The following is a 27,512-nucleotide window of genomic DNA, read 5'->3' as shown; positions in this document are numbered from 1 at the left end:
GAACATGAGTGGTTGGCACTATTTGTTAGGGTGCGTTTGCTTCATATGTACGATAGATAGTCGCATAAATAATATACCCAGCACTTCCAAGCAAACTTCACTCAAACACAAAACGGCCTTGAAGTAAAATAAAGCATTTCAACTTTTGTTCTACAACACTAACTCTTAGTAAATGTTTAATGTAATAACATTTATTTCTACTTAACGAATACTTTGTGCGCGAAGTTGCTAAGCCATTAAACAGAATCTCTGTCGCCATCGCAAGTTGGGTTCAAAGGGAAACTTTTATTTTAACCGTCCGCCAAGTTCTCGTGAAGTCTACTAACTGACGTAATTGAATAAAAACAAAGTATATAGGCATTATGTTTGATTTTAAGTTAGCGCCAAGATTGTTTCAGAACCCATTGAGAGTTCAAGGTTCAAGGGTTTTTTTTATATACTGTCAAAGTGGGTCCATTGCACCTGATAGTATGCGGAGTGAGGTCTAGATAGAGTGTCGGCTGACGAGAGCTGGTTATTCCTCGCCAGGCGACACAATTATATCGGCCGGTTTGACGGTTAATACTAATAATGAAGCCATATACATTATCAATATGTCTTTTTATTCTTTTTAGACACCACATTATAGAGTATTTTATAATATTAACAACTTGATAACAGATAATTTTGTAATCACTTTATTCGGTTCTTATCTATATCTATACTATTATATAAAGCTGAAGAGTTTGTTTGTTTGAACGCGGTAATCTCAGGAACTACCGGTCCAAACCGAAAAATTCTTTTTGCGTTGGATAGCCCTTTGTTCGTGGAGTGCTATAGGCTATATATCATCACGCTATACCCAATAGGAGCGGAGCAGTAATGAAACATGTTGCAAAAACGGAGAAAATTATTAGTTTTGAGAGCTTCCGTTGCCTGCGCTGCATAAACGGTTAAGTTATGCAACAATCATGTATGACGGGATTGTTCCACTTAAAAAGTTCTAAAAAATATATTATAAAACAAAGTCCCCTGCTGCATCTGTCTGAACGTGTTAAACTCAAAAACTATCCAACGTATTAAGATGAAATTTGGTATGGAGACAGTTTGAGACCCTGGGAAGAACATAGGCTCCCGGGAAACTACTACTTTTATAACGGAAAACTTTAGCCTGAAAAACTTTATAACGCGGGCGATGCCGCGGGCAAAAGCTAGTGGCTAATATTTTAAGAGCCGTAGGATAAAGTTGTCTTATCATTTTTAACTACAACGTTTCACTTGTATTAGTAACGTATCATATATAGATATTTCAATTGTTTCTCATACTCTATCCATGTTAAACCGTCGTGTGTTGTCTCTCATTATTGTATACGTCTTCATTTAAGTATCAAGGCGGCTATTGAAAATTTCACAATCCTTAAGTCAAAAATTACATTCTCCTAGAATATTATAGTAAAAGACGCCCGCGTGCTGCCAGCCTTTCGCTTGACAAACGCTGCTGCGTCCACGGCGGCAAGGTCGCGTCTCGAGCAACGGCCGAGCGATTATTAACACTAAACACGGTACCATAAGTACAATACTTCTGTGTACGCTATCACTCATCATACATACATACATACACACCGTGTAGTTCATACGTACACATGTTATTGTTTGTACCTGGTGTAAATATTAAGACATAATCTTCATGCGGTAGGTAGGGTAGCTAGTTCATCTCCACAGACTGGCTATAGGGATGAACAAAACTAAATGTTGGAACCTCCTCCTCTTTGAGAATTTGGTACTGTCATGAACGGGCCAACCTACGTTGTAGGTATTGATGTAGATACAGGGTGACTGGCGGGAGCTATAAAAAATATCTACTACCACGCAAGGCGTATGGAAATATGTAAGCCCAAGGCTTTCTTTTAAGGTGGGCAAAGACGTTTAAAGGCTGAACGTTGCCCACCCTTGCCCCTCTAGCTACGACCATGGATATAGACAAATATTTATATCTACAATGTCTCTAACTCTTCCATCACTGTTTATGACTTGACATATTATGCATCCACACTTGTACACTGCGTAATATAGACTTGAATTTTTGTAGAACTTTATGGTGAAATAATTATTAAAATTATGTTTGTTTACAACTGGCAATTTGTATTGAAATTGCTCAAGGTTTTTGTCTTGGGCCATTTTCTTACAAATATTGATACAACCGGCAATCGGTGTACACAATTTGTATTAATTCACATAAGAAAATACATTAAGAATTGTTGATCATTGCATAACAAATATGTCTATATACGTGTTGTACTTATTTTTACACCTTTACTATTTAGTACTTAATAGCAAGTCTAGGGCTCAACCTCAATATTCTATATGTATCTATCTATACTAATATATAGCTGAAGCTGGTTTGTTTGTTTGTTTGAACGCGCTAATTTAAACAACTTCTAAACAAATTTTGATTTGAATAGGAAGCTACATTACTTATTCACGCAAGCGAAGCCACAGGTAAAAACTAGTCATATAAAATTCTGTAGATACATGCAATTTGAAAGTACCTTTTTATTCCAAAAAGTCTAATAACTACTTATTGAACAGACCTCGATGCATCAATAAACGTTGGATAAAAATAAATATTCGAATGGTAAATAATAAAAATAAAACCCAACACGAACTGGCACATCCAGTATAAAACAATAAAACAATTCGTAAAATAGTAGTTAAACGAGTGATAGTGACGTCACCTGGCGGACCCTTACCGATTCCATCATCGTGATATCACCAAAATGATTCATCATTCACGGAACGCATGCACTTTGATCGTAAAGCTTGAGATAAGTTGTACGGTCATTATGCGGTTAAATCTTAAGAAGAATTACGATGAGGTTTAAAGATGAGTAAAATGAATTATAGTACGTCGTATAAGACTGAGAAATAATATGTGGAACACGAACATAGAGAGAGGTCATAACTGGTGTTTTATTATAGGAGTTAATGACGACACGCCAAAATTCGTCTAACCGCCATTTTCAATAAACGATCCCAATCGCTTTTTTCGATCTATCGCAAAAATGGACCAATCAGAACAAAGTATTTTTGACATGCTTGCGAATGGCTCATTTTGATTGGTTCATTCTCAGAATCCGATCAAAGATGAAATTGGGATTATCTGTTGAAAACGGCTGTTAATCATCTCCATAAACTGTAGCTAAAGTTAATTACAGAGTTCAGCATAGTACTAGACTGCTTGTCGACCATAGCCCGGCGCATATATGGCATACACATTGAAAATCGAGTAACACAATAGTGTAATGCAATTTATTGTTGTGTTAATGGATTTTGAATATTATTTCAATGTAGACAATGTCGATAATAGTTTGACAGTAAACAAATTTCTGCGCTGCGCTTGGCCATATCTGCGCCGGCCCATGGGCTCGTATGCTAAAGAGGGTAAAAAAAAACCAGAGCATTGGCGAAACTATACGTCCTGATAGTATTGTTTATGAATACAGGTGTTAGACATTAAAATCTCATAATGCCTAGTAAATACAAATTTATATTAAATTTTAGCGCCAAACATCAACTTCATACTTGCCTTTCTTTCTACTCAAATTTAAATACAAATAACGAATGGAAATACCGAGCATTATTACTGAATCCATAAAAAATGCGAGTGGAACTCACAAAGCTTTCTGTAATGCGCAACTCGGAGCACTCGAAGTCATTTCGTTCCTCAAACGTGTCTTTGGGATAATTGCATCCGCTCTGTCGCAGCGGCTTTTCAAGAACACTTAACTGCATCGCTGAAATTATTTTAAAAGTCGTTATATATGAGTTGAGTAAATCTAGTTTTATGATCCATGGAAGGGCAGATGTAAGCCCTTACTTTCCCCCTATGCACTGTGACTGTCTTCTACCAGCCTGAAGATTGTAGATACCAGTACCGCCATCAAGAATAAAAATTCTTTGCCTAGGATATTTCCTAGTAAATAATTTTACTTGCTTAGATATGTATGTTGCGGTAGGAATTAACTCAACATCTATTGCACTTGTTACGCCATTACCTGCCTTCAGACATAAGAACGAAGCTTCAATAAGGAACCTTAATCCCAAATCACCGTACAATAGACTCGTACACGCGCCAAGTGCAGCGTTGTCTGTCCACGCTCCAAGGTGACCCGGCGTCGTCGGCCCGACAGGTGAACACGTATTATTCACACTACTCATCGATGTAGTGTCCTGATCACAGGCGGATACACTAAACAAGCTTTAAAACTCAGCTCAAAGATAAATAAAGTCTAAAGATACGGTTGTCTGGAAGAGATCGCTCTTAGCAATAAGACTGCCTGTTGTTACACTAGCTATAGTTAATTTGTATATTACGTGTGTTTTTCGTTTAATTATGTGGTGTTCAATAAAGAATTATCTATATAAACTATATTATAATATATTGCTCCTACCTTATACCTTTGAACTGATTTTGAAAAAAAAAATGGAGTTACTTTCCCATTCTTCTGTTGATAATGGCTTTTCGAACTGGTGGTAGAGTAAACAATTTTATTTAATCCAAATAATAGTTAACATTTTGCAGATTTAAATAACTTAATTCAATTAATTTAAGTGCGTTTGAGTGTTGTTAACGGAGGCAGAGTCTTGAGGTTAGACAAACTATGACTCCTAATTTTTCATGGCATACAAATCAATTACACTTGATGGTACAGTATAGATGAAGACATTAAACAGTATAGTTAGTTATAGATCGGACATAAGGACCATATTTGGGATCCAAAAGTTATTACCAACTGATAATAAGGCGTTTTATTAGCAGGAAATATGCTAATATGCACATTAAAAACGTACAAATCATGACATGGTAAAATATGAAGTACATATTTGACGTTGGTGTTTTGCTATTTCGCGGTAGATTAGTGATCATCTCATGGGTGCAAATTTTTTATATAACAATGTTTTCAATGTCCGCTCTATATAATCTTAGAACTCTTTGAATATAGGAAACCCAAATATGATGTAAACTGACTCGATATGTCTCTATTCCACTAGAAGTTAACCCCACCAACGTACACATAACAATGACCCCCTCAGAACGAACAGCAACTGTTTTATCAAATCTACGAACATATGTACTAATTAATTTATCCGGAACCCTTATGTTATCTAATTATTATGCATAACATTAGTTTTGACATTCCTAATCGTGTAGAGTTACAGTGTAAAGGCCGTTCCGGCGCGCGCGCAGTCTCCGCGCACAATACGCTAACGCTCTTGAGGCCTGACAAGTCCTCGTCACACATAGCTCGGTTCTAGGTCGAAGGAGCGATACTAACGATATGATTATATAGATTTTGTGTTATGACAGAACAAGCAAATATATATTACAGAGACGTTCGAGTTTTGTTTTGATCCAGACATTGCGTTGGTAGTCTTTGAGTTGTCAAATGAATTTAATGCAACTACTATAGATTATATGCTGGCAGTAGGATATATTTTATATCCGCCCCGATAGCGATCAGCGTACACAAGATGTTAAAATCCGTCATATTAGCCCACGTAAGTGTGTCGCGTTCCGGGATCACTCTGTGTATATCCGGTTCCTACAAGTCAGCATGATTGTGTTGACTGTCGAGGGGGTAATCATCTCTCGTCAATCGATATTCTATTGGACTCCACTCCACTTACCATCAGGTGGAATGTCATTTTGCGGTGCAAGCATAAAAAATAAATATTTCACGTCTCTTTGGTTATTTCTTTTTCTTTCTTTCATGCACTGTAGTATTCCGCTTTGGATATTAAGCATTATAAGATGACGTTTGATGTTTTAACGTACGAGAGCAATGCGTTTTATTATAAACATATATATAGTAATGTTACAACTGTTCTTACATCTCGTTAAGTGACGAGGATTTCAATAATAACTCCGTCACGATTATTTCCAGGTAAAGATCCTGGTGCCGAACTCTACGGCGGGCATGATCATCGGCAAAGGCGGCAACTACATTAAGCAGATCAAGGAGCAGAGCGGCAGCTACGTCCAGATCTCGCAGAAGGCGAAGGAGCTATCGCTGCAGGAGCGGTGCATCACTGTAGTCGGTAAGGGTGACGGCATGACGAATGTGAGGAAATCTTTGAATAAACGTGTTTTTAGGTCGAGTGAGGAAGGGTAAAGTGGTTTAGCAGTGGTGAAGCGTCCATACAAACTGATTCCTACCCGCTTCCTTATTAGGTTTATTTACGTTTTGTTTTTGATTGCTGTTAAATTAGCAGCGATAGGTTAGCCAGGATTTTCTGCGTCGGGTTACTTTTTGAAAAATTTCACCATTCACCGCTGGTGGGTAGCAGTTTATTTGTCCATCAGACTCATGATTCGGATATTCAAAGATACGATTGTGAGGGCCTTATTAATAAATCAATCTCAGCTTTGAGTAAAATCTTAAGTAGACGTTTGATGTATAAACCAAGCCTATGTAAAAATTCGTCACATTTGCAACTTAAGATTTCATTGAGCTGCTGTTGATACATAATTATTAAATAGCTTTTTTATATCAATGAGTATCTTGAGATGCTATCTTTAACTTGATAGCGTCTCAGCGCATCGTACTTCATAGCAAAAATCAGTTGTATCTATAAATACAGCCTAGACATTCTAGAAAAATATTCCTTTTTTCTTAAGAGTAGTACTTTATATCTTAGACATACTAATATTATCGCTAAATAAACAATACAATACGCGACGGATCGATATCGCCCGCATGAAGCGCAATGTGTACTGGTGGACTATAATATTCGACACACTATACTATACACCGAGTGAAAAAAGTGGCGGGTAGATGACCTGATGGTGAGTGATTAGCGCCTGAACTACTACATCACTCAGAGGATCCTTGTTGCATTGCCATAAAGGTTAAAATGGTACATTTTGCTTTAGATCTGTTACGAAACGGCGTCTTGATATATAACCTTTGGAATTCTACTAAAAATAACGTGAAGCTATGTAGTTACATATTAGAAACATTTTATATAATCAATCGGTCATAAATTATAACAAATATAATTCAAATTTACCATACAAAGTAAAATGTACTTTACACAGCTTAAATCTATTTTCGTTTTATAAAAACATTAATCACGTGATAACTTTGTTCATCTACATATAAGTGTAATATAGACGTATTCATGCAATAACAATAAAACAAAGTGACGTGACAGCGAGCATAGTCCGGAACTAATCCATAAAGATTGCATTGCAATAAACAAATGAGAAACTGCATAATACATTTGTGTCGGTGGGAAAGAAAATGTTACAATTTTAAAATTATTTACTGAAGATCCATATAAGAGTCTCTTTTGAATACAGCATACTGCACCTTGAGATAACGCTTCTTACAAATTATATTTGAATCATTCTGTAAAAGTACCAATACATTAACATATACTACGAATCCCACAATAGGGTCCAATCCCACAGTAGTGTCCCACAGTAGGAAAATAATAATATCCTTATAATAATATCAGCTCTGTATTATACACTGCCTCACTGCTGGGCACACGCCTCCTCTACTATTGAAAGGGATCAGGCCTTACTCCTTCACGCTGGCTTAGTGCGGTTCGGTATACTTCACACACCCTCAAAACTTATAGAGAACTTCTAAGGTATGCAAAGTTCCTCACGATGTTTTCCTTCACCGTTAAAACAAGCTTTATTTCACAAAGAATACACACATAACGTTTTAGAAAAGTCAGAAGTGTGTGCCCTTGAGTCTAGAACATGCCCACATTCATCTCCGCAGTCCGTTTCACACCCAACTAGGTTATCGCCACCTATTCACGGCCAACTTAAATCGAACTAAAATATCCTCATATCAAATTCCAGGCGAGAAAGAGAACAACAAGAAGGCGTGCTTGATGATCCTGCAGAAGGTGGTGGACGATCCTCAATCAGGCTCGTGTCCCAACGTGTCGTACGCGGACGTGGCCGGCCCGGTCGCGAACTACAACCCCACGGGCTCGCCGTACGCCGTGCCCACCACCGAGGTGAAAGAGGTGACCACGCGAACACGCTCCTATACTAAACGATTGGCTTGGTGGGGTTCGGTGTTGCTTCGTACGCTGGTGGGGTTCACTTGCATGACCCTTGTAGTGTTCTAACCGCCTTACTGATTCACTTGTATAATTTAGTTATACAATGTTTTGTTTCGGTATGTCGAGTGACTTACCGTCAGATAAAGCGAGACGAAACATTGTGTGATTATGAGAGACGATGCAATGTTTTTTGGTAAGGCCCTAAGTACATACTGTCCTAAATTCTTAAATTTTTCCGAAGTATCCGCTTATGTGCAATCAATGTTGCAATAGTTATATAGGCAAATTTTGTTGTGGATACACTAACTTGTTTATTACGCCATCTATCGGTCGACTGTTGAGCCTCAATTGTGCCTAAGTTTGTACGGAAATAAGAGATGTTACTTACAGTAGATGCCAATGTTCTACAGTTAACGCGCATTGCCATATTATAGTTCGATATCTGATAAAAAATGAAAATTTCAAAAATCTTTAAATACGTTGCTTCACTGAAGTAAATAAAAGATATTTAACACACTGTGCGTTATTCCCAATTACCACGTAATTCCAATAGATGGCGCTTATATAAAATTTTGATTAATTGGATTTCCAGTCTACCCTCACGAAATATCTTTGTGAAATCTCACCAGCGCAACCGCAAGCGGGTTGAAAGCACTTGTGAGCGTGTTTTAAGTGGTTACACACACTTCGCCCGTTCTCATGATGCTGTGATCTGCTACTAATATGCATTAAATCCATACTTCACTTTAACCAATATTGGGACCAATTTTCCACAAAGCTATTGGACGTTTGGTTGCAGTAACTGGAACCAATGTTTGTGACTGAAAAATCATTAAAATTATAATATAAAGTATCAAGATTTTTTAAGTTTTTCATATGTGTAAATTGGACCCAATGTAAAACTTATTTATAATTTTATATTTCTGCATAGCGATGGTAACTGTGATATGTACTACAATTTATTTTTGATTTAATAACGCGGAATACTACGTTAAACAAAATATTATATGTGTGTATTAAATTAATCATCTTTTGTATTTAGAAGTGAATATTATAAGTAAAAATTTCGTTCCATATTGTTCTTAACAATTCTTAACAAACTTGAGTAAAAAATTTACTCGACTCCCTACTTAAAATTTGATTTTAAACAAGCTATTCTCTAAGCGTGTGTTATATGATTACAAAAGATTTTGTCATTTTCTTAATTCTTTATGGTAAAATCTTGTTCCACACGGCACAAGTAATGTGACGCGGAGAACAGTTGACTTCCCCCAGTACTCAGTAGTGTTCGGGTAGTGACCGTGCGTGCGCTCCGCAGAGCCACGGGCTGGGCGGCGTGGGCGGCGGCGTGGGCGGCGTGGGGTCGGTGCTGGTGAACGGCTCGGCGGGGCTCGGCTCGCTGGGGTCGCTGGGCGTGCTGTCGCTGTCGCTGTCGCTGGCGCCGCCCGGCTCGCAGCCGCCCGCGCCCATCACGCAGCACACGCTCGACCACATCAAGGTGCGCTCCACTGCTCCACTACATCACACACATCGCTATAACTTCCTATTGCTCGCGGCGAACAAGTCTGCAAAAACAATAAGCATCCTCGACACATTTTTCAGGTTTCAAAGCAATATACCATCCAGCACAAAGGTTGTTCACGATTTGTGAAATGTGTGGTGTGAATTTACCCCAATATCGTGTCGCCAGCCTAGTGACGTGTTTGCGTTGGCAGGTGGCGCTGCGGCAGGCGGGGTACTCCGAGGGCGGCGTGAGTGAGATCCTGGCGGCGCTGGGGCTGCTGGTGAAGCACGGCGTGCTGGGGCTGGCGCTCCCCGCCGCCCTCCCCGCGCCGCCCCTCTCCGCCGCGTACTTCCCGCTGCCGGCCCAGGACCCGCCCGCCGTCTTCGGACCCATCGGACAGGTCGGCCTCGGTGAGTCACACACACATCGTGATCTTCTGATGTTCCTTTACAACCTCTCCTTGAATTAATTGGGGCAGCATAGGTTGAAGTAACTATGATAAATTTGATTGGGAAAATTATATGATTTTATTTGTGTTCTGCTAATATAACCCGTAGACGGATCTGTATAAGGTAGAATTTTATTTATTCTGTGATTTGGTTTATTTAATGTTATTTTTGTCTGTGCTGACCCCATTGACCACACGTTTTTAAACATTCGACGTTTATAACCGCGAAGTGTACAATAAACATAAATTATAAATTAAAATATCTTTACAGAATATAATATTATGCACAAACTTAAAATGATGTTTGAAAATTTATATTTTTTTATTATCTTCCAAATTAATATAGAAACAGACAATGAATAGACATTAGAATTAAAAAATGGCACCATTTTAACTTGACCCCAATTTAGTAATATCAAAACACATTTCTTCAAACAAACTACAATATGTTTAATAAATATTTTATGTGTAAATACATACAAGATATCGTGTCATTACACTTTGAACTCCGCTATAAACGTCGAATGATCATAGAAACTTCCCACACGTTTAATACCTGGAGTTCACATGGATTTAAATAAAATAATCACAAAGAATAAATATATAAGCACATACAACTATGTGCTTGTAAATGGAGTGACATCTACTAGCAAACAAGCATGCATGCATAATGAGCATGTGGATTCCAGGCAACCCCTTGAAATTTTCAGACATTGAAATATTTGGATTCGGTGAGGTCCTATAATTATATATGATTTACCAAAGAACCAAGTAACATATATTTATTTATGAAAGGAAAAACTATATGTAAACAAGGAGTGCCGTCTGTGGGGGTGTATAGGGATCAACACCAGTTTAATTCCTATTGAATTTAATTGTTTTGCATTAATGCCTATGCAGTTCTGTCATTTACTGAATACTATCTTTACAAAGTGGGTAGATACTTGTTTAAAATAGTTTTTCCTTTTCTGAATATGGCGTAATGTAGATATAGAGAATGGATTATGCTTTTTCATCCAAATCAATCCCGTATATTAAAAAAAAATAAAAAATATAAACTGAACGTGCGGCTTATAGTTGTCTCTAGTATTTGAATCGATAGAGAAAGAGACAGCCATACATTCGCTTAGTCTTCATAATTAATTTTGTGACAGCATTTCTCAATCCTTTCCCTATACTCTATTACATAAGTATTGTACGCGTAATGCGACCGGCCTGAAGTACCGCTCGTGATTAACTTCAAGTCAGTCGAATTTAACGCGTACTGACAGTTGAAGTAATGGAGGTATCTTAAAAATACATTCTATTCTTGAACTGTAACATACAAACCGGTGTAATACCTTTTTTTCTATTCTAGATGCCATACGATTTCTATAAATGGTATTATTTACGAAGCTCAAGTACACATAAGTTGAAGTCTCTCATCGCCAAAGAGATAGTCAGAGTCGCAACTAGTGTATAATAATGGACAATTATCTGGCCATGAAACGGAAATTATTTTTTTTTTTTATTGAGAAACTCACAAATGTTATTTGCACGACTTGAGACTTCATTAGGCTTTACTACCCATGTGAATTATTCTTCATTATTTATTAGCATTATAGTTTTTTTAAAAAAGGTATTTTCTAAACATTCTTAACTATAATTTATATTTTATAGTCGTTTTTGGTTATTGATCATTCAAATAATGCCATTTATTTTAAATCTATGGTAAAGTTCATTTCTGTGAAAACAAGCTATTGTTTGGTACACAGTGTTTAACAATGCCTTTTATTGGTGAATTTTATATATTTAATTTGAAAGAATTTAATTTTTATTATTTATAGAATATAAACATGTTTGTCAATAGCTTGTTTCTAGAGATGACACATTAAAATCAAAAATCGCATTAAAAAGTACCCTATTTTTTTTTCAAAATTACACTAAGTATTCTTATTGGAAAAACAATAATGTGATAAAATGATTGGTTTATTTGTGATTTTACCCTGTTGTGGTCTGAATTGGCTGTTATAATTCTGTGTTACCCCATAAGCGGAGTAAGCGAGAAGCGCTCGAGTGTTGTTCATATGAGGGCTACGTTACATTATCGGTGCGTATCTACAGAAATATTTACATTTTGTCACCAAAATATAGCTATTTCAGGAGCTATTCTTCATACCCATGTTTTTTTTGTTGTCTTTGCGAATAAAGGTAAATATTTCACTAGAGTTGCACCCGTGTATCGATAAGGTAGCCCTCGGTCCTGCCGCATCGCCGCTTTATCGACAAAATTCTAAATTTTTCACTCACGCTTTACCATCTCTCTGGCCTGGTACTCCATTGGTTATCGTTGTAATAACATGACGCAAGTACTTATTCGTTTCTTTTTTTTTGTTTGAAATGACTGTATATATCCTTATATGGGGTATACTACGAAAATATATAAATCAATAATTATTCTGTTACCCCATTACAAAATTTAATTGATTAAATTTGAGGTATACTAGTATTTTGTTGAAGGTTTTTAGTACTACACTGTGACCCAATAGATTTTTATGATAGTGTATTATATTTGGCTTAATTGTCGTAAGAAAATAAATATGTTCTTATTTGTAGTACCAAAATAATGGCTTAAAACACAGTGGGGCTATCCGCATTGATCAAATATTATTATAGCGGCAATGCGAACAGTGGCCCTGCATCTCATTGGTTCGAGCAAGCTTTGTTAGAATCGAAAGTGGTTCAAGCATGCGTCGCAAGATGTCGTTAAATTAAGTTCAGAATACACCATAAAAAGCTCTGATAATTCCCTTTTCGTTTTTTTTCCAGACATGGGATCTAACCATTTCGTCTATATGTCCCACAAACTCCCTACGATGTGATTTACATCAAAAACGAGAAACAGTTTACAAACAATACATAAAGACATTAAACGTGTGATAGTTTAGTTTAAGATATAATTAAGTAAAGGATCGGATAAAGTTATACAGTCATTTCAAAAGAGTAAATATTAGTATAATACAATAATTTATAATTGCATGTTTAGATAATGTTAAAAAAAGTGTTACATGTGTTGTATTGCTGATACCATTAACACAATTGGCTTTGTAATCTATATATATTTTTTTTGTTTATTTTTTGTTATTGTATCTAAAAACCATAATCTTTTCAAAATTCTCTTACATCGCTTTCTCATACCCACAATGTCGGCAATACACATAACTTTTGTGCCGTGGACAATTATAAATATCAAATTTATTTGTACAGCTACCCCGGGGTAAATTATATGAGATATACAAATTAATACTTCCGTGCGACGTAGTTTCATGTAAATCAATAATTAAATCGAGTAAAGGCATTATAATTCAATAACAATATTATGTATTAAACAATTATTTTTACACCACATTTAAAACGTTAGATGATTATCCGTTAATATTACTTTGGGGTAGTTCAAATACGTGCGTAAAAACTATGGGGTAGGTCATGTCAACAGATTTTTGTGATATAATTAAGCGTCGAATCAATATTTTCTTACTTTTAGTGATAAATATATTTTATTGATTAAAAATTCGCTTTGGGCATTCGATACTTGGGCATATAGAGTATCTAATTAATTAAGATTGTAAAACGAAGCTATAATTTGCCATTTTGTTACTTTAACTTAGTATATTGATCGTTAGGTTAATGACATAGTATCTGTTAAACAGTATATGTTCTCGCGTGTTTTATTCAAATTGTCCACGGCGTAATTCTCTTCCAAATGGGGAACGACTCGTTTAAAAAAGTGGATATTTTCTCAGTTAGAAATGGTGTAATATTACATTTAAATAAAAGTCAAAAGAGATAGTGTTAATCAGAGACTAACACTATTTCGGTAAGAAATTGGATTTTTTAATGGGTGCCAATTCTTATACCTAACAATCAGAGTAATTATTACAGAGATGTAATGTATAGATGACTTTACAGTCATCTTGTCTATTTGGGAACTAAATCCAGTATTACCTTCCAGATACAATTAAATCACGATATATTACTAACCAAACGAACCTATGGCACTTATAAATAAAAAGAATAAAGAATTTGACTAATTTCACGGGCAAATCATAAAATATATTTTCTTGTCTGAGGGTCAAATCCAGGGCCTTGACCGTTTCAATGCCATTCTACTGTTAAACCAATAGGGCGTCGTTTGTTTAGATAGTGAAAACAGTTTCACTATAATTGAAATAATAATTCATAATACCTATTGGGAATCCTATATTTTTGTGTTCTGGTACATTACGTGCAACACTACAATAGCACATTAGCGCACACATACGCCCACTCGTAGTATAGCACTATAGCAATTATTTACTCGCACAGTAAAATCAAATGATCGCTTTCCCATTACAATATTCGGAATTATTTTGTCTCTGAGAGCTTGTTGTGTCATCACTTTATCAGAGTACGTTAGAATCATCTCAAGCTTTATAGCACAAGCGTTCAGAAAATATCCACGTTAGTAGCTAACGAGTAGTTCCGCCAGTTGACCGTCACCGGTCGCCGTCGCTCGGCTGCAGTCGGTGGGGGCGGGGGCTAGTCCGGGGCGGGCCGGGGCGGGCCGGGGCGGGCCGGGGCAGGCCGGGGCTAGCCGGGGCGGGCCGGCGGCGTGCGCGTGCTAACGTGTGCTCTCTCGCAACAGCGCGAAACGTTCTAATGTAAGTGTGAACAAGCTCGCGCTCCGCGCTCCAGCGGTCCCGCCGCTGCTACTGATGACGCCCGCAGGCGGCGCGCGCGGCGGCTCCTTAGAGCGTTTCGCGGAGGTTGCATTCGAGGCGCTTCGGCCCCCAGCGGTGGCGCCCATCTCGCTCTCGGCCGGCGTCACCGGCGTGGGCGGCGTGGGGGGCGTGGGCGCCTTCCCCTCCGCCTCGCTGCTGCCGCTCTCCAAGAGCCCCACGCCGGCCGACGCGGGAGCCAAGGACTCCAAGAACGTCGAGATCGCCGAGGTCATCGTCGGTGCCATACTCGGTGAGGACTGGCCTTTTGTGATGTTATTTATTCAAATGTAATCGTATCCAATGTGAGCGTACTATAACCTCGTCTGTGATTGTATTTGCAGGCCCCGGCGGGCGCAGTCTGGTCGAGATCCAGCAGATGTCGGGCGCCAACATTCAGATCTCAAAGAAGGGCACGTTCGCTCCCGGCACGCGCAACCGCATCGTGACCATCACCGGCACGCCCACCTCCATCAGCAACGCGCAGTACCTCATCGAGCAAAAGATCCAGGAGGAGGAGCTGAAGCGCACGCGCCACAATGCCATCTCGGGCCTAATGCAGTAGCCGACCTCGCCCCCACACACTGTACATTTTGTTTTTGTTCTAGCGTAGATTCTAGATCTAGTCAACACTGTTGGATGAACGTTGGCGCGCACCGTCGCGCCGGCACCACGTCTACTGGTATGGGTGTTGGAAAATGGACTTTACATGTGTGGTATACAGTATGTTTTATAACCATTGTTTTTAAATTTAAATTTGGAATCCACCTTGATTCGTCGCGATGCCAAGTGAAACATACCGCATGCCTCAGAGTTAAAGTCGGTTTTTGAGTACTGCAGTGTGAGATGACGTAGTGTCGGCGCGGTGTAGTGTGCGTCGGCAGTGATGGGGCGAGGCGCCGCCGTCGGGCGTCGACGTTAAACTAGTAGAGCAGTGGCGCGAGTTACCTGACTGTTAACAGAGTTTTATGTTATTTTGTTTTAATATGTCGATAAGTTACGCAGCTCTCGAGACGCGTCGCGGCGCCGCCGTCCGTGTAGCACTAGTGTAGGCCGCCGGTCGCACTCGCTGTGCCGGCCGGACGGACGGACGCCGGCGGCCGCGGCCCGTATCGACACATAGTTACCTATTTACAATGTAATAAAACAGAATTTTATGTATATTAATTTTATGCGTGTACTATAAGTAGCGTTGACTATAATTGCTATATTTTACGTTTTATTATTATTTTTTTAACGTGATGACAAGTTGTTTGCGTCCGCCTAGCGGACGGTTGTTAAGGTTTAACATTGTGATATGTGTTATCACTTATTCCTGAACACACACACATTATATTTTTGTACATTATTCCACCACGTACGTTTATTTACACGTTTGATTTCATTGTAAATGTTACCATTGTTAAGTTATTTGTTAGTTCGTATTCGATCGTTGGGATTGAAGTGACATAGTCGATAGAAATTGTCGACTATCGATATCGATAGTCGTTTGAGTCTGGTGCATGAGTACCGGCGATCGTGAACTCGACCGCAAATCTGTAAGCAAGTCGTCAAACTTGCTAGTAGCCATGTGAGCATGTGTTTTGAACTTCAGACTGTCAGACTCGGCAAACGTCTGACAGCCTGTAGGGTCTTGTAAAACTGAGCTACACGACTGTGACATAAGTACTATATTTGAATGAAATGTGCCATCAACGAATGTCGATAAATATCGATTAAAATTGTGGGAGTGATTATTTGAAATGAAATGAATTACGCATGAAATAAAACATATAATCGAGTGCTGATGTACCAGGCTCCAAGGTCGCTTCTTGCCCGCTATTTTAATTCGGGAGCCAAATGTAGACCCTAACCAAAGTGTCCATAAATCGTATCACAGGCCAAGTACGTCACACGAGGTGACAGCTATAGACAGTTTCGACTTGTACTAAGTTTTACAAGAGCAGTTGAGATTTGGTCCTTTTTTTAAATATCATCAAAGCAAAAAAGTTTTGGTGATATCGTCATGGCTTCACGATGTGCCGTATAATTCTGAACTGGTTTTTGATTCGGATTTAGTGTTAAGTGCAATTTGTTGATAGATGTCGCCACAAGCGCGCGACCCAACTTGCCCTCGTTTACATTGTGTTAGTCGACATGGCGCCGCGACGCGTCGATAATTCGGTTATTGTACTAAAACTTGTCATTCCTGTTTTCTCTCGGTGAAAGATCTTTATTTTTTTATACATTTATATGATAAATGTTTTAAATTTGTTTTTTTCTTCTCGTCTCTTCTATACTTTACTGTTGTTCTGTTCGTCGGTCTAAAATTTTAATGTTGCGATATAAGTACAATTTTAAATAATAGTAACTATGCGTGTCCAGATCGATTATAGATGAGAAAAGATATTACATATTTTAAATGCAGATTTCTATATATTCAAGATGACAATATATCAATACATATATTATTTACAGTTGAGGTGTGGTTTAAAGTTTATTTAGTTATCGCGGGCCGGTGTGCGCCGGCACCGCGACGCAGTTCGTTCAGTCTCGGTAGAGTTACATGGTTAAGCTGTGATTATTTCGTCGACATTGTCAAGGTACTCCGTGTCGGTCGGTACGCTGTAGTCCGGTGGCCACAGACAACGCTCACCTCGTCGGTGGATAGTTTTAAGTTGTGTTCGTTTACCTCAGAAGTGCCATCGTCATAGTAACGGTAGTTGCACTAAACGGTAGCATGCGATCGTGTCGGACGACGCTCTGGCAATATATCGATTGTAAGTTGTATCGATGTCGTATCGATTGTGAGTACATATAGCCAGCGCCGCGATTCCGTCGATAACATCGCGAATAAAACTAGAAAGACTTTTGAAAAGGCGGTCGGATGATATGATTTAAAAGTATGAAGTACAAAATTGAAATGGTTAATTATCATAATAAAATATATATAATTTGAAAATCGGCTTAATATAACGGTATAGTGTGTAAGAAAAGGAATTGAGAAACGACATCTCGGTTACGACAGTGTCGGTCTGCAGATGGTGGAGGGTCCGTCGGAGTGCGCATGCGTCCGAGCACTGGACGTACTCGCGAGCTCACTCGAGACGCCGTAACCTCGTACTTCCGTAACTTGTGAATGAAAATATATAATAGTGTTTAATGAATTATAGATTGTTGTAAGTTTCACCTGTCCAACGACATCTCGATATATGCTAAGTTGTGGTATTGTTACTGGTCTATTATAATATACGTGTGTTATGTAGGTAACATTACGCAGTAGACGCATTCAAGTAGCTAGTTTATAAATAATAATTATATTTAAATAAAAAAAAATCAATCTTTAAAGCGTGTATAGGTAATCGCTCTTCGAATTTTTCTGGTGTTTTTTCGATCTATCATCATCTATTAATACGTATTTTGGGGGTAGGTGCAGTTTATTGTCAATTATGCAGGCCTGGGAGCGGTCGCGGACGGCAAATAATACACTTTGGACGAAGTTTGGTCAAACGTTCGATAGTCCAGACCAAACTTTGGTCAAACCGTGGTCAATGCAATATTTAATATTTAATTAATTCAATGATAATGCAATAGAAGCATAATAATTTGTGTATAATATCGTGGGGGAGCAGATCGCGAGCGCTCGCACGCCCGCAGGCCGTGTTGGCGAATGCCTGTCAAAGTCGATTTTACAAGCTCAATTTTATCGGAACTCGATATATCGATTAGTCGATAACTTGTAAGTGATAACGTCAATTAACATTACCCGAATGATACGACACGGCTTTTTGTTGCGTTCCGAGCGAGCTACGGGGGTAGACATAGTTCCCAATACTTTACATCTCTTATTCTGTCTTTATAAGTTCCACGACTTGCCTCTGTTGTCGTCGACATTGCTCTTTGCAGCGTTCTTTACCGCCATAATGCAAGGATCTCTTAATTCCTAAGAGGGATCTTTCTTCTGCAATAAATTCTTTCATAGCTCCTATAAATATGACACTGGTATGCGGTCACACTCAAATAGGGAATGTTAAAAGACATAGAATAAATGTTTGTGATGGAAATATTTTCATTCTCTCTTCGGTGCAACGAAAAAGACCGCAATAAGCATGAGTTCTTCGGTCTCGTACTAAAATTGACGAAGTTTAGTTAAGTGTAAATATAAGGCTATGACGTTCGTTTATTAAATTGCGACATATTCTCGTACCTTCCACAAAACGCTGCAAAGAACAATCGAAAACAATAAAATAGTTACAAAAGGAATTCTAGTTAGTTATAAATTATCATATTTAATGAAAATAAAACAATATAATGAGTATATATAGATAATTTTTAATGAAAATACTGCAAAAATGTTAATGTTGTTATACTGAAGTTGTTACAATATTTGAGAGTATATTAACGTGAATACAAAATAATTTAGTGCTCGGTAATCGTCTAAAGTTTTATTGCGTGGAATGATAATAAATAGTGCAACGTCCCGTATAGTTCGCGTAACGGTCCCAGCGCGGTCCCGGGGTGACCCGCGCGGGCCCGCGTCGACCCGCGGGGCCACGGAGCCACGGGGCCAAGGAGCCGCGGGTCACGGCGGGCCCGCTCGAGCTAGACTCGTTACATTACTGTGATACTGGCATGTGGTGTCGTCGGACCGGACTCCGGCCTACACCCGCCCCGCGCCCGCGACACCCAACCATCCGTGTCTCTTACAGGTTGTGTCAAATTGTTTAGTGATCGTGTAGAAGTAGAGGCGGGTACCAGCAGCACGCACACGCACCCCCGCACCGCCGGCGATCTCCCACTCACCGCCATCCGGTTTCACGCTCACTCTCACCCGTGTCTCACACCCATTCACTCACTCACTCACTCGTCACTCGCACACGCGCACTCGTCACTCGCTCACATCTCACCTCTCACAGTCTCACACGCACCGCACCGCTGTTACGATAAGTAATTTCAATGTTATAGGCTAAGGTAGCTAGTTGTCATTCTTCATTCGGTGGACGGTGGGACGCGAGGCGAGGCGCCCCGCGCGTCTCGACCTCCCTTTTTAATTTTAGTAGCTAAATGTTGTTGAATTTGTTGATAGAGTGGTTTATTGTAATTTAGATAGACGATAGTGGGTATAGACGCGAAGGTGGCAGCCGTCGGGTGCGCTAGGATAGTCTAAGGTTCGATACTGTGTTTAGGAAAATGGCTGTGCGTTCAAGTCGAACTCAACATTAAGACATCACCAGTCACCACACGCTTGTCAGGGACGGGCGCGAGTCGCACACGGCGGGCGGCGTCGGTGGTCGCTATCTGTATATACGTGCATCAGCATAACATTGTTTCATTTGAGTTTATCTCTCCTTGCTCATTGTCATCAATTTATTAAAGACTGAGTAATCAACTCGCGCATCTTGACATCGTCACGAACGCGTCCCCGCGCCTCGAGCGGGCGGCGGGCGGAGCGCCGGATCTTTGCTACATACGTCTGTTGGTTTAGTCGCCGTCGGTGAGGGCGCGGTCGTGTGCGACTCGGGCGGCGCGCCCGCCGGCTGCGGCCGTGCGGCCGGTGGTGGCTGGTGACGGGACGTCGCGTCACCGGCTCGGCCGGCCGCGAGTGGTGCGCAGGCGCAGCGGCGTTCAGTCGTTGTCTCATCAACCTTTACACATGTTGAGATTGATATGTTATACTAATTCTATTGAATTGTAACTTGTTGCGTATTATAAGTATGTAAAGCGTGCGTACCGTTGTGTATTGTATGGATATATAATATATATATATATATATATGATTCGTTGACACGTACGTTACTCGTATAACATATTTGTTGCTGTGCAGTTCAGTGATGGTATTTTTATTTTTTAATTATTATTGATTTTTGTTAACTTGGTTTATGATAAACGGGTCTGCAATGTTTAATGTACGAGTTAATATGAATTTTTAATTAAGTTTGAAATGGAAACGATGTTATATTAAATGATATGTTTTGAATTATAAATTGGATATATTTTAGTGAATGTTTATTGTTTAGTTAGCCGTACTGGCGGACAGTTGTGCCGCAGGAATCATTTAAATGATGGTTTATTTTGCAATATGAAGTTAAAGAGGTCAAAATGGAAAGGTTACAATGTCTTAGTGTTAAAAAGCTCGAAACCAATTCAAAGGTACCTTGAACATTGTCTATATTATATTAACATTAAATAAATGCAAAAATTATATGTTGTTTCATTATTTATCACCCCATTACCACTTACCGCATATCGCATACGCATTAGAAAAATCAATTATTAAAGTAGTTTTTGGTGAGGCCAATTTAAAAAAAAGAAATATGGTCCACCATTGGGCTGCTTGACTGATTTGGGACTCAATTACAAACGTGTTTAGGTCGCATATTTAAAATAGATATTGTATCAAGGGTAAAGCATGCATTTTTGTAAGCTGTTAGTGGATCAAGTTAACATTCACTTCATAAAAAAACGAAGTATTGTGCTAATTCTTTTAATCACTCACTTTACATCGGTTAAGTACAGTTGAGATTCATACAAAAAAAAATAAAAATGGACGGCATTTCATAATGTCAGATCATTCAAAATAACAAACACAAACAACACTTGACAATAATCTTAAACTAATCTTATGGCTAAGACGATAAGTAGTATTCAATTGTAGAAAAAACTGAATCGTTTGCGCAAGAACGACTTGATGAAAAAATTATAAATGAGTAAGTGGAATATGCAAATATCTTTCTAAAAAATAAATGAGAGCTCACGGTTAATTATTCTATAAGAAGAATTTTAAAATCTGCAAAAAAAGAAAGAAATTGAGAGTTCCTTGGGCATTAGTTTCAAAAAATTAGATGGCGACCGTTCTTGCTTACGTCGCACCAAATATACATATATAGAATTCTACAATACTGCTCAAATAAGTACATGACGAGCAAAATAGTTAAAAACATCAAATCCAAAATTCTAAACTCATTTCATTTATAACCGAACACTGGGTTCGTTATTTAATATCAAATAGGTACTATAAAAAAAACAGTTTTATAAAATGAGGAGAAAAATCCACTGCGTTTACCACATCTATGTCCAGCAGTAGACAGAAAAACGCATGATCTTATCAATAAGTACATAAAACTACTGGGATTTAAGTTTTATATCTAGAGGTACGTGAATCTACTATTTTACAATACAAACTGTAGACAATTCAATGAAATCAATACGTGAGTTTATGACAGGTACATGTTTTAAGTATATTTATATATAAGTATAACTGCCCATGGTGATTATTAAGTGAGAAGAGTTTATATCTGCGGTTTTTATTGCAACATAGTAGTATCCAATATTTACTGAACTTTACATGTGACGTATTGAGGTAAAATCTCTGCCAATTTTCCAATCGAACTTTTACAAAGACAATTCGAAAACATTTTATTTTACGACTACAAGCATACATTATTCGACTAACAAGATCAAACTAATGCAACGTTCGAGTGCAAAAACGACGAGGTCACGATAAATATTGTAAAGCGAATGTCCTCGCGCATTCTGGCAATGATAAACATGTTATTTATTAATAATTTTATACATAAAAGGTCTAGATTAATGAAGTCATTTTGTTGTGTGTAAATGCTCGATTTTACATGCAGACGCGCGAAGTCGTGTCGCTCTTTACAAATAAACTGCAATGCGTCATGAAAACATTGAAGTGTGCTTTCTCGATCCGTCTTCCACTAGTCAATGCATCACTAATCTGTATACAATTGTTAAAAATATAGATAAATATAATGCCATAACTCGTACTACATTTTACGCTACATTCATACATTCTACAACTACAAAAGTCTTGTTATTAAAATGATAAATTGCCAAGTCTTCGTCATATACAATAGATTCATAAAACTTAAAAAAAATAAAAATTAATAAATTCTTCGCCTTACTAAAGGTAACAGTCGATGATTACAAAAAACAGGTATAAAAGTAAAATAAAAAATTATATAAATATAATTGCTGTCATGCGAGCTATACAATGATATAGTCCGTGCACCACTGATAGTCACCTCCGCGCTAGTCTTTCATACAGGCTTAGTACGATACTTATACTCAATGCACAGTAACACATTAACAAAACCAGGTGAACATTATAATAACCAGCGAGGAAATAAAAACTTCTCTAGTCTATTCCTAAAATCTGCAAGCAACCTGCATACACGACTGCCAAAGATATCGATAAGCATACACCCCTACTATTCCAGTGACTAGCAGGTGCGCGCGGACTATAACATTTACCTAATGTTACAATATAAATTCTACAAAAGAGTTCGATAGTTGCTATATTACATTTATTACGACATTTTGCACGTGTACAGCATACATGGTAAATAGATTCGTGCTACTTTTTAATTCCGTAAGGTAATGTAACATATTTTTTGTTTGATACTATTTTATTAGATGCTTTTACAAATTACTATACTGCACACAATGATAATTGAAATATTATAATGTTATATATAATATAACATCAATCTACGAGAGATGTCCAAAGTTATGCCAGTTTGCCTACTGAACGATTCAGTGTTGATTTTTCACCAACACTAAATACGATGATATTTCTTCACCCAACGATGTCGAATTATCGCACAAAACGTGGATATCAAGTGTGCGTGCGCACAGTGGCGTGTCCGCAAGTTATCTGACGCGGCAACACGCACCTAGGGTCACTGAACCCCGGACCTTTGCTACCGACGTCGGTCGCAACATTATCAATGAACTTGATTTTGTTAACTGCATTGCTAAAGAATTCGGACAACTGTGCAATATTTGGTTGGTGCGCGTATAATTACAATCAATCTTGTTTTTGTAACATTTCATCGTATAATATCATGTATTGTCATAGTTTTTCAAACAAGCAAATTTGCTGTTTCGCTAATTTTCCCGTTATTATTTTACGAAAATGCGTTGTGAATTTCCCATATTCTCTTTGCTTTTCCTGTCTTATTTTCCTTTTGCGGTGAAATCTTTCGCTAAAGTAATAACATATTAGTTTTGTGGTTTTCTCAAAGTATTTAAATGATGTGCATTAAATGTCACATTATCCAGTAATACCGGTGTTCATCTTGACCCAAAATTAACAGCATTCATACATATTTATGCGAGATCTCAAGAAAATTACTGTTTGCAATCTCTAATGCGGGCTCATATTGGCACGTTATTGAATGATTACGTATTCAATCTATAAACTTATCTTAGCACAATCCTAAAATGCAAACTACCATGTAGACATCACCCTAGATGTAGAAATCAACCATTTACTATTTGATGCACGAATGTATAGAAACTTTGTATAATAACAAACATTAAAAAATTATAATACACTAATAGAAACAAAGTAGATGTTAATTTTAGAGTGGTTTTTGAGTTATAACTTGAATAGTGATACATGAAATTGTCGAAAGGTCAACTTTAGTCAAACACTGCATTTTTTGCCACACCTTCATTCATGTTTATACATACTAACGGCCAAAACGGCAAGCGTATTGTTTAGATGCGTCACTGTCAAAAATTTATGTATCTTCGCATCGTAAAGACAAGGTCAAAATGTTTTCGAACAAGTATGACTCAATACAAAGGATTTAAGTATAAATAAATATTACGTCTGGGTGGCTACTCCAAAAATTCGACGCGTAGTTGCGGCCTGCTGGCCTCAGGAATCAGAATTCATCACCGGACAAATTAAGGCCCTACACTTATTCTGTACTTACATAAAATTCATAAAATGAATGTGACATAACAATGAATTTTCGGAACAGCAATCCACGTCACAAAAAAGCGAAAACTAACAAATTGCAGGCACAAATCCTTCACCACCTTTGCAGACTTAACACTGTCACTCTTTGGATGCTAATTGCTATGGCCCTATACATTTGGTTACACTATGATATAATTTCGTACTCCGGCACGTAAGGTTCGTAGTTAAAGCTATTGTAATGAGTGAAGCTGAGATTCCTACTGCCAGGACCCTCCGTGAGCGGCCTCAGTTCATGCAACATGGAGGTGAAGGAGGGCCTCTCTTCAGGATCCACTTGCCAGCACTGTAAACACAATTGGAACAGTTCATCACCCACATACGATGGTTGGGAGGGACGCATCCCTCGAAGTATCCTGCCCGCGACCTCCTTGTTTCCCGAGTGTGAGTATGGGGTTGCTCCTAACGTCAAAGCCTCCCACATTAAGCAGCCGAAAGACCACACGTCCGCTTTCGGGTGGTATCTCGTCTGCCGCAGCATCTCATGTGAAGTCCACCGGGTGTAGTCGGGCGACTCGTGCAGCGGCCTCATGTGCGAGAGACCGAAGCCTGCGACCTTCACGACGCCTGTGTCGCTCATCATCACATTTCGACAGCACAGACGCTTATGCACTATCTTCTTCGCATGTAAGTATTCCATTCCACGCGCGACATCGAGGCAGATATGCAGGACCCTACTCTCTGGTACAAGACAAAATTTGTTGTTCTGCAAATCTCTATGCCTGCTCTGTAGCAGGAAATCTTTTAATGACTGCTTAGGATCTTCCAGCACCACAAATAATGTGGTAGCGGTCTCACAGATGCCAATAAGTGAGATCACATTCTCATGTTCACTGGATTTGATAAGTAGGTCCAGTTCCTGCAGCATCATCTTTCTATCAGTCTTCTCCAGTTCTCTATCAGCAATGACTTGAACTAAGCCAATGGTCTGAGCACCATGTTGTTGAACTTTCCCTTTAGTGAATTTCCCATAGCTGCCCAGACCAACAACACAGGATATGTCAATATCAATTAAATTTCTAGGTATGTTCCACAATTTGCGTTTCAAATTACCATAATAGTCAACCCTTTCATCCTCATCTTGTATGAAGCCTGAATTCTCAATTTCAACACAAGGTTCACTGAGACTTAGAGGCATTGACTGAGATCCCCTTTGGATTCTTGCCAATTGTATTCTCTTGCGTAGAATAATAAGTAGTCCTATACCAATCAATAACAACACCACTCCAATAGCTATGGCAGCACCCAGAGCCACCACCAATGGGGAAATATCTTCAGGCTCATTTATATTTAAAATAATCTTTTTGGTTGACTCTGCATACCTAATTTTTCTAACGTGATTCTTCTCACTGAGTATTCCCAGAGATATGTCAATATCATTGGTCAGGGGTAAAGGAGCATTATAGAAACCATTGTAAACATGTCTGTCACCTATGATGAAGTCATTCTTTATGTCATCGGGATCCAATTCTGCAGTAATATAGTAAGGTAGGCCCTGGTCTGTGGCGAAAGAATAGTTGCCTAAGTTGTCAACTATAAAGCCTTGTTGATATAACTCAATAGAGACCACAATCCTATACATAGACACAGGACCATTCACATTCTTAGCTTCTGGAATGTGTATGGACATTCTATCACCCCTTCGCTCCCTAATTTCTATGTCAGGAGGGCTGGGATCTGGTGTGCCAATAACAGTTTCAATAGTAGACATTATACTTGATCCTTCTTTATCATAATTGAGAGCTGCCACACTAATATTGTAAACAGACCCAGGATGTAGGTTGAGAAGCTCTGTGAAGAAAGTGTTGTTTGACATCCTCCACTCCAACGGCGGCAAAGCGAAGTCAGCATATGTTTGCAGAACTAAGGCTCTTATTACATACCCAGTTATGGAAGAATAAGCACTAGGCGACGACCAGCGAAGCCTGAGGGTAGTCTCCGTGATATTAGCGATATCGATCGACGCCGGCGGCCCCGGAGTGGTCACGTCAGTGTCGTAGACGCTGGTGGCGTTGTCGCCGCCACAGATTTGCGACGCGTTCTTCGGACATGGGTTGTTACACGTCTCTGTCGGTATTTGGAACTCACCGGGCACATTTCCGCAGAAGCACGTGGCTTCTTTATCGATTATAGCATATCTATAGTATACCTGTTCGCAAGCCGTCAGGCACACGTCCACCGACTGGCCGGTATGGGTGTTCAGCACCACCTCGATCTTTAAACGGTAGCAGCCCAGATAGTCACCACGGTCGCACGCACAATATCTCATACACAGTAGTATAGTCAATAGGATAATATAGTGTTGTGTTCCCATTGTGTTTCACTGTATATTGAGTCATCAAAGCTAATTGACGTTCCACGTCCAACGCCCATCCAAACACTCTGGTACTATTTCACTGGTGTATAAGCTCACATCACACTGGGTTAATTCACTTAGTAAAATCCTGTTAACGTTGGTTTTTGTTATAAATACTTGGAAAACCTGGACAACAAGCGTTGTACTGTTGTCTTGCGCGAACGTTATTTATTTTGACATTTGTGTGAGCGTTGCCAAAAAATGTGTTTAGAATCTACTACTCGCCATAGAGTAAGTAATATACTACGTAAGATATAAAATAGAATCCTACCAGCTCCTATATTTTCTAATGGAAATATAAAGGTGTTGTTGTTGGACGTTTATATTCTGAGACACATAAACTTGCCATATGTATCCGAAATGGCATTTAGTATGTAGAATCTGAAAATGTACGCTAACCTTACCGTTTTCTCATAGATCGTACTCAATGTTATCAGTTGTTTACTCGACGATTTAATTAACTAAAATATTATATTTTTTTCAAATAATTTCATTGTTATAATTTTAATTCAGCTTTATATGAATACATTTTTACCCCACTTATTCGTATCTTTGGCATCGTGGAGCGCAACATGTAGTTTGGTGCTAAGTAAATAAGAATATCTAGATTTACCAAATTATCACAATATTAT

General features: G+C 38.6%; 2 protein-coding genes across 5 annotated transcripts in view; one reads left to right on the top strand and one right to left on the bottom strand.

Moving 5' to 3' along the window:
* The window catches only part of LOC115449470 (RNA-binding protein Nova-2), a 93,171-nt gene extending 72,235 nt beyond the window's left edge, over positions 1-20,936 (top strand). For 2 of the 4 annotated variants that reach the window (XM_030177309.2, XM_030177325.2), the window contains 6 exons: positions 5,925-6,078; positions 7,859-8,028; positions 9,386-9,565; positions 9,783-9,981; positions 14,766-15,008; positions 15,100-20,936. In XM_030177309.2, the coding sequence (XP_030033169.1) occupies positions 5,925-6,078; positions 7,859-8,028; positions 9,386-9,565; positions 9,783-9,981; positions 14,766-15,008; positions 15,100-15,320 (1,167 nt within the window). In that variant the 3' untranslated portion in view covers positions 15,321-20,936. The remainder of the gene's footprint in view (positions 1-5,924; positions 6,079-7,858; positions 8,029-9,385; positions 9,566-9,782; positions 9,982-14,765; positions 15,009-15,099) is intronic. The other 2 variants (XM_030177318.2, XM_030177332.2) reach the window with 2 other exon arrangements.
* A 266-nt stretch (positions 20,937-21,202) lies between these two features.
* LOC115449463 (putative tyrosine-protein kinase Wsck) lies at positions 21,203-27,317 on the bottom strand. Its single transcript, XM_030177298.2, has one exon. It carries the CDS (start codon positions 26,836-26,838, stop codon positions 24,652-24,654), a length of 2,187 nt encoding a protein of 728 aa, XP_030033158.1. The 5' UTR covers positions 26,839-27,317; the 3' UTR covers positions 21,203-24,651.
* Between the last annotated feature and the right edge of the window lie 195 nt (positions 27,318-27,512).

The sequence above is a fragment of the Manduca sexta genome, chromosome 13 (genome assembly GCF_014839805.1).
Source record: "Manduca sexta isolate Smith_Timp_Sample1 chromosome 13, JHU_Msex_v1.0, whole genome shotgun sequence".
NCBI lineage: Eukaryota > Metazoa > Arthropoda > Insecta > Lepidoptera > Sphingidae > Manduca > Manduca sexta.
Note: the sequence above shows the minus strand (reverse complement) of the source record. Positions and strands in the feature narration are given on the sequence as shown.

What these genes read in the sequence shown, in the direction of transcription:
- LOC115449463 (XM_030177298.2), bottom strand. Translation starts at nt 26,838, where the DNA reads ATGGGAACACAACACTATATTATCCTATTGACTATACTACTGTGTATG.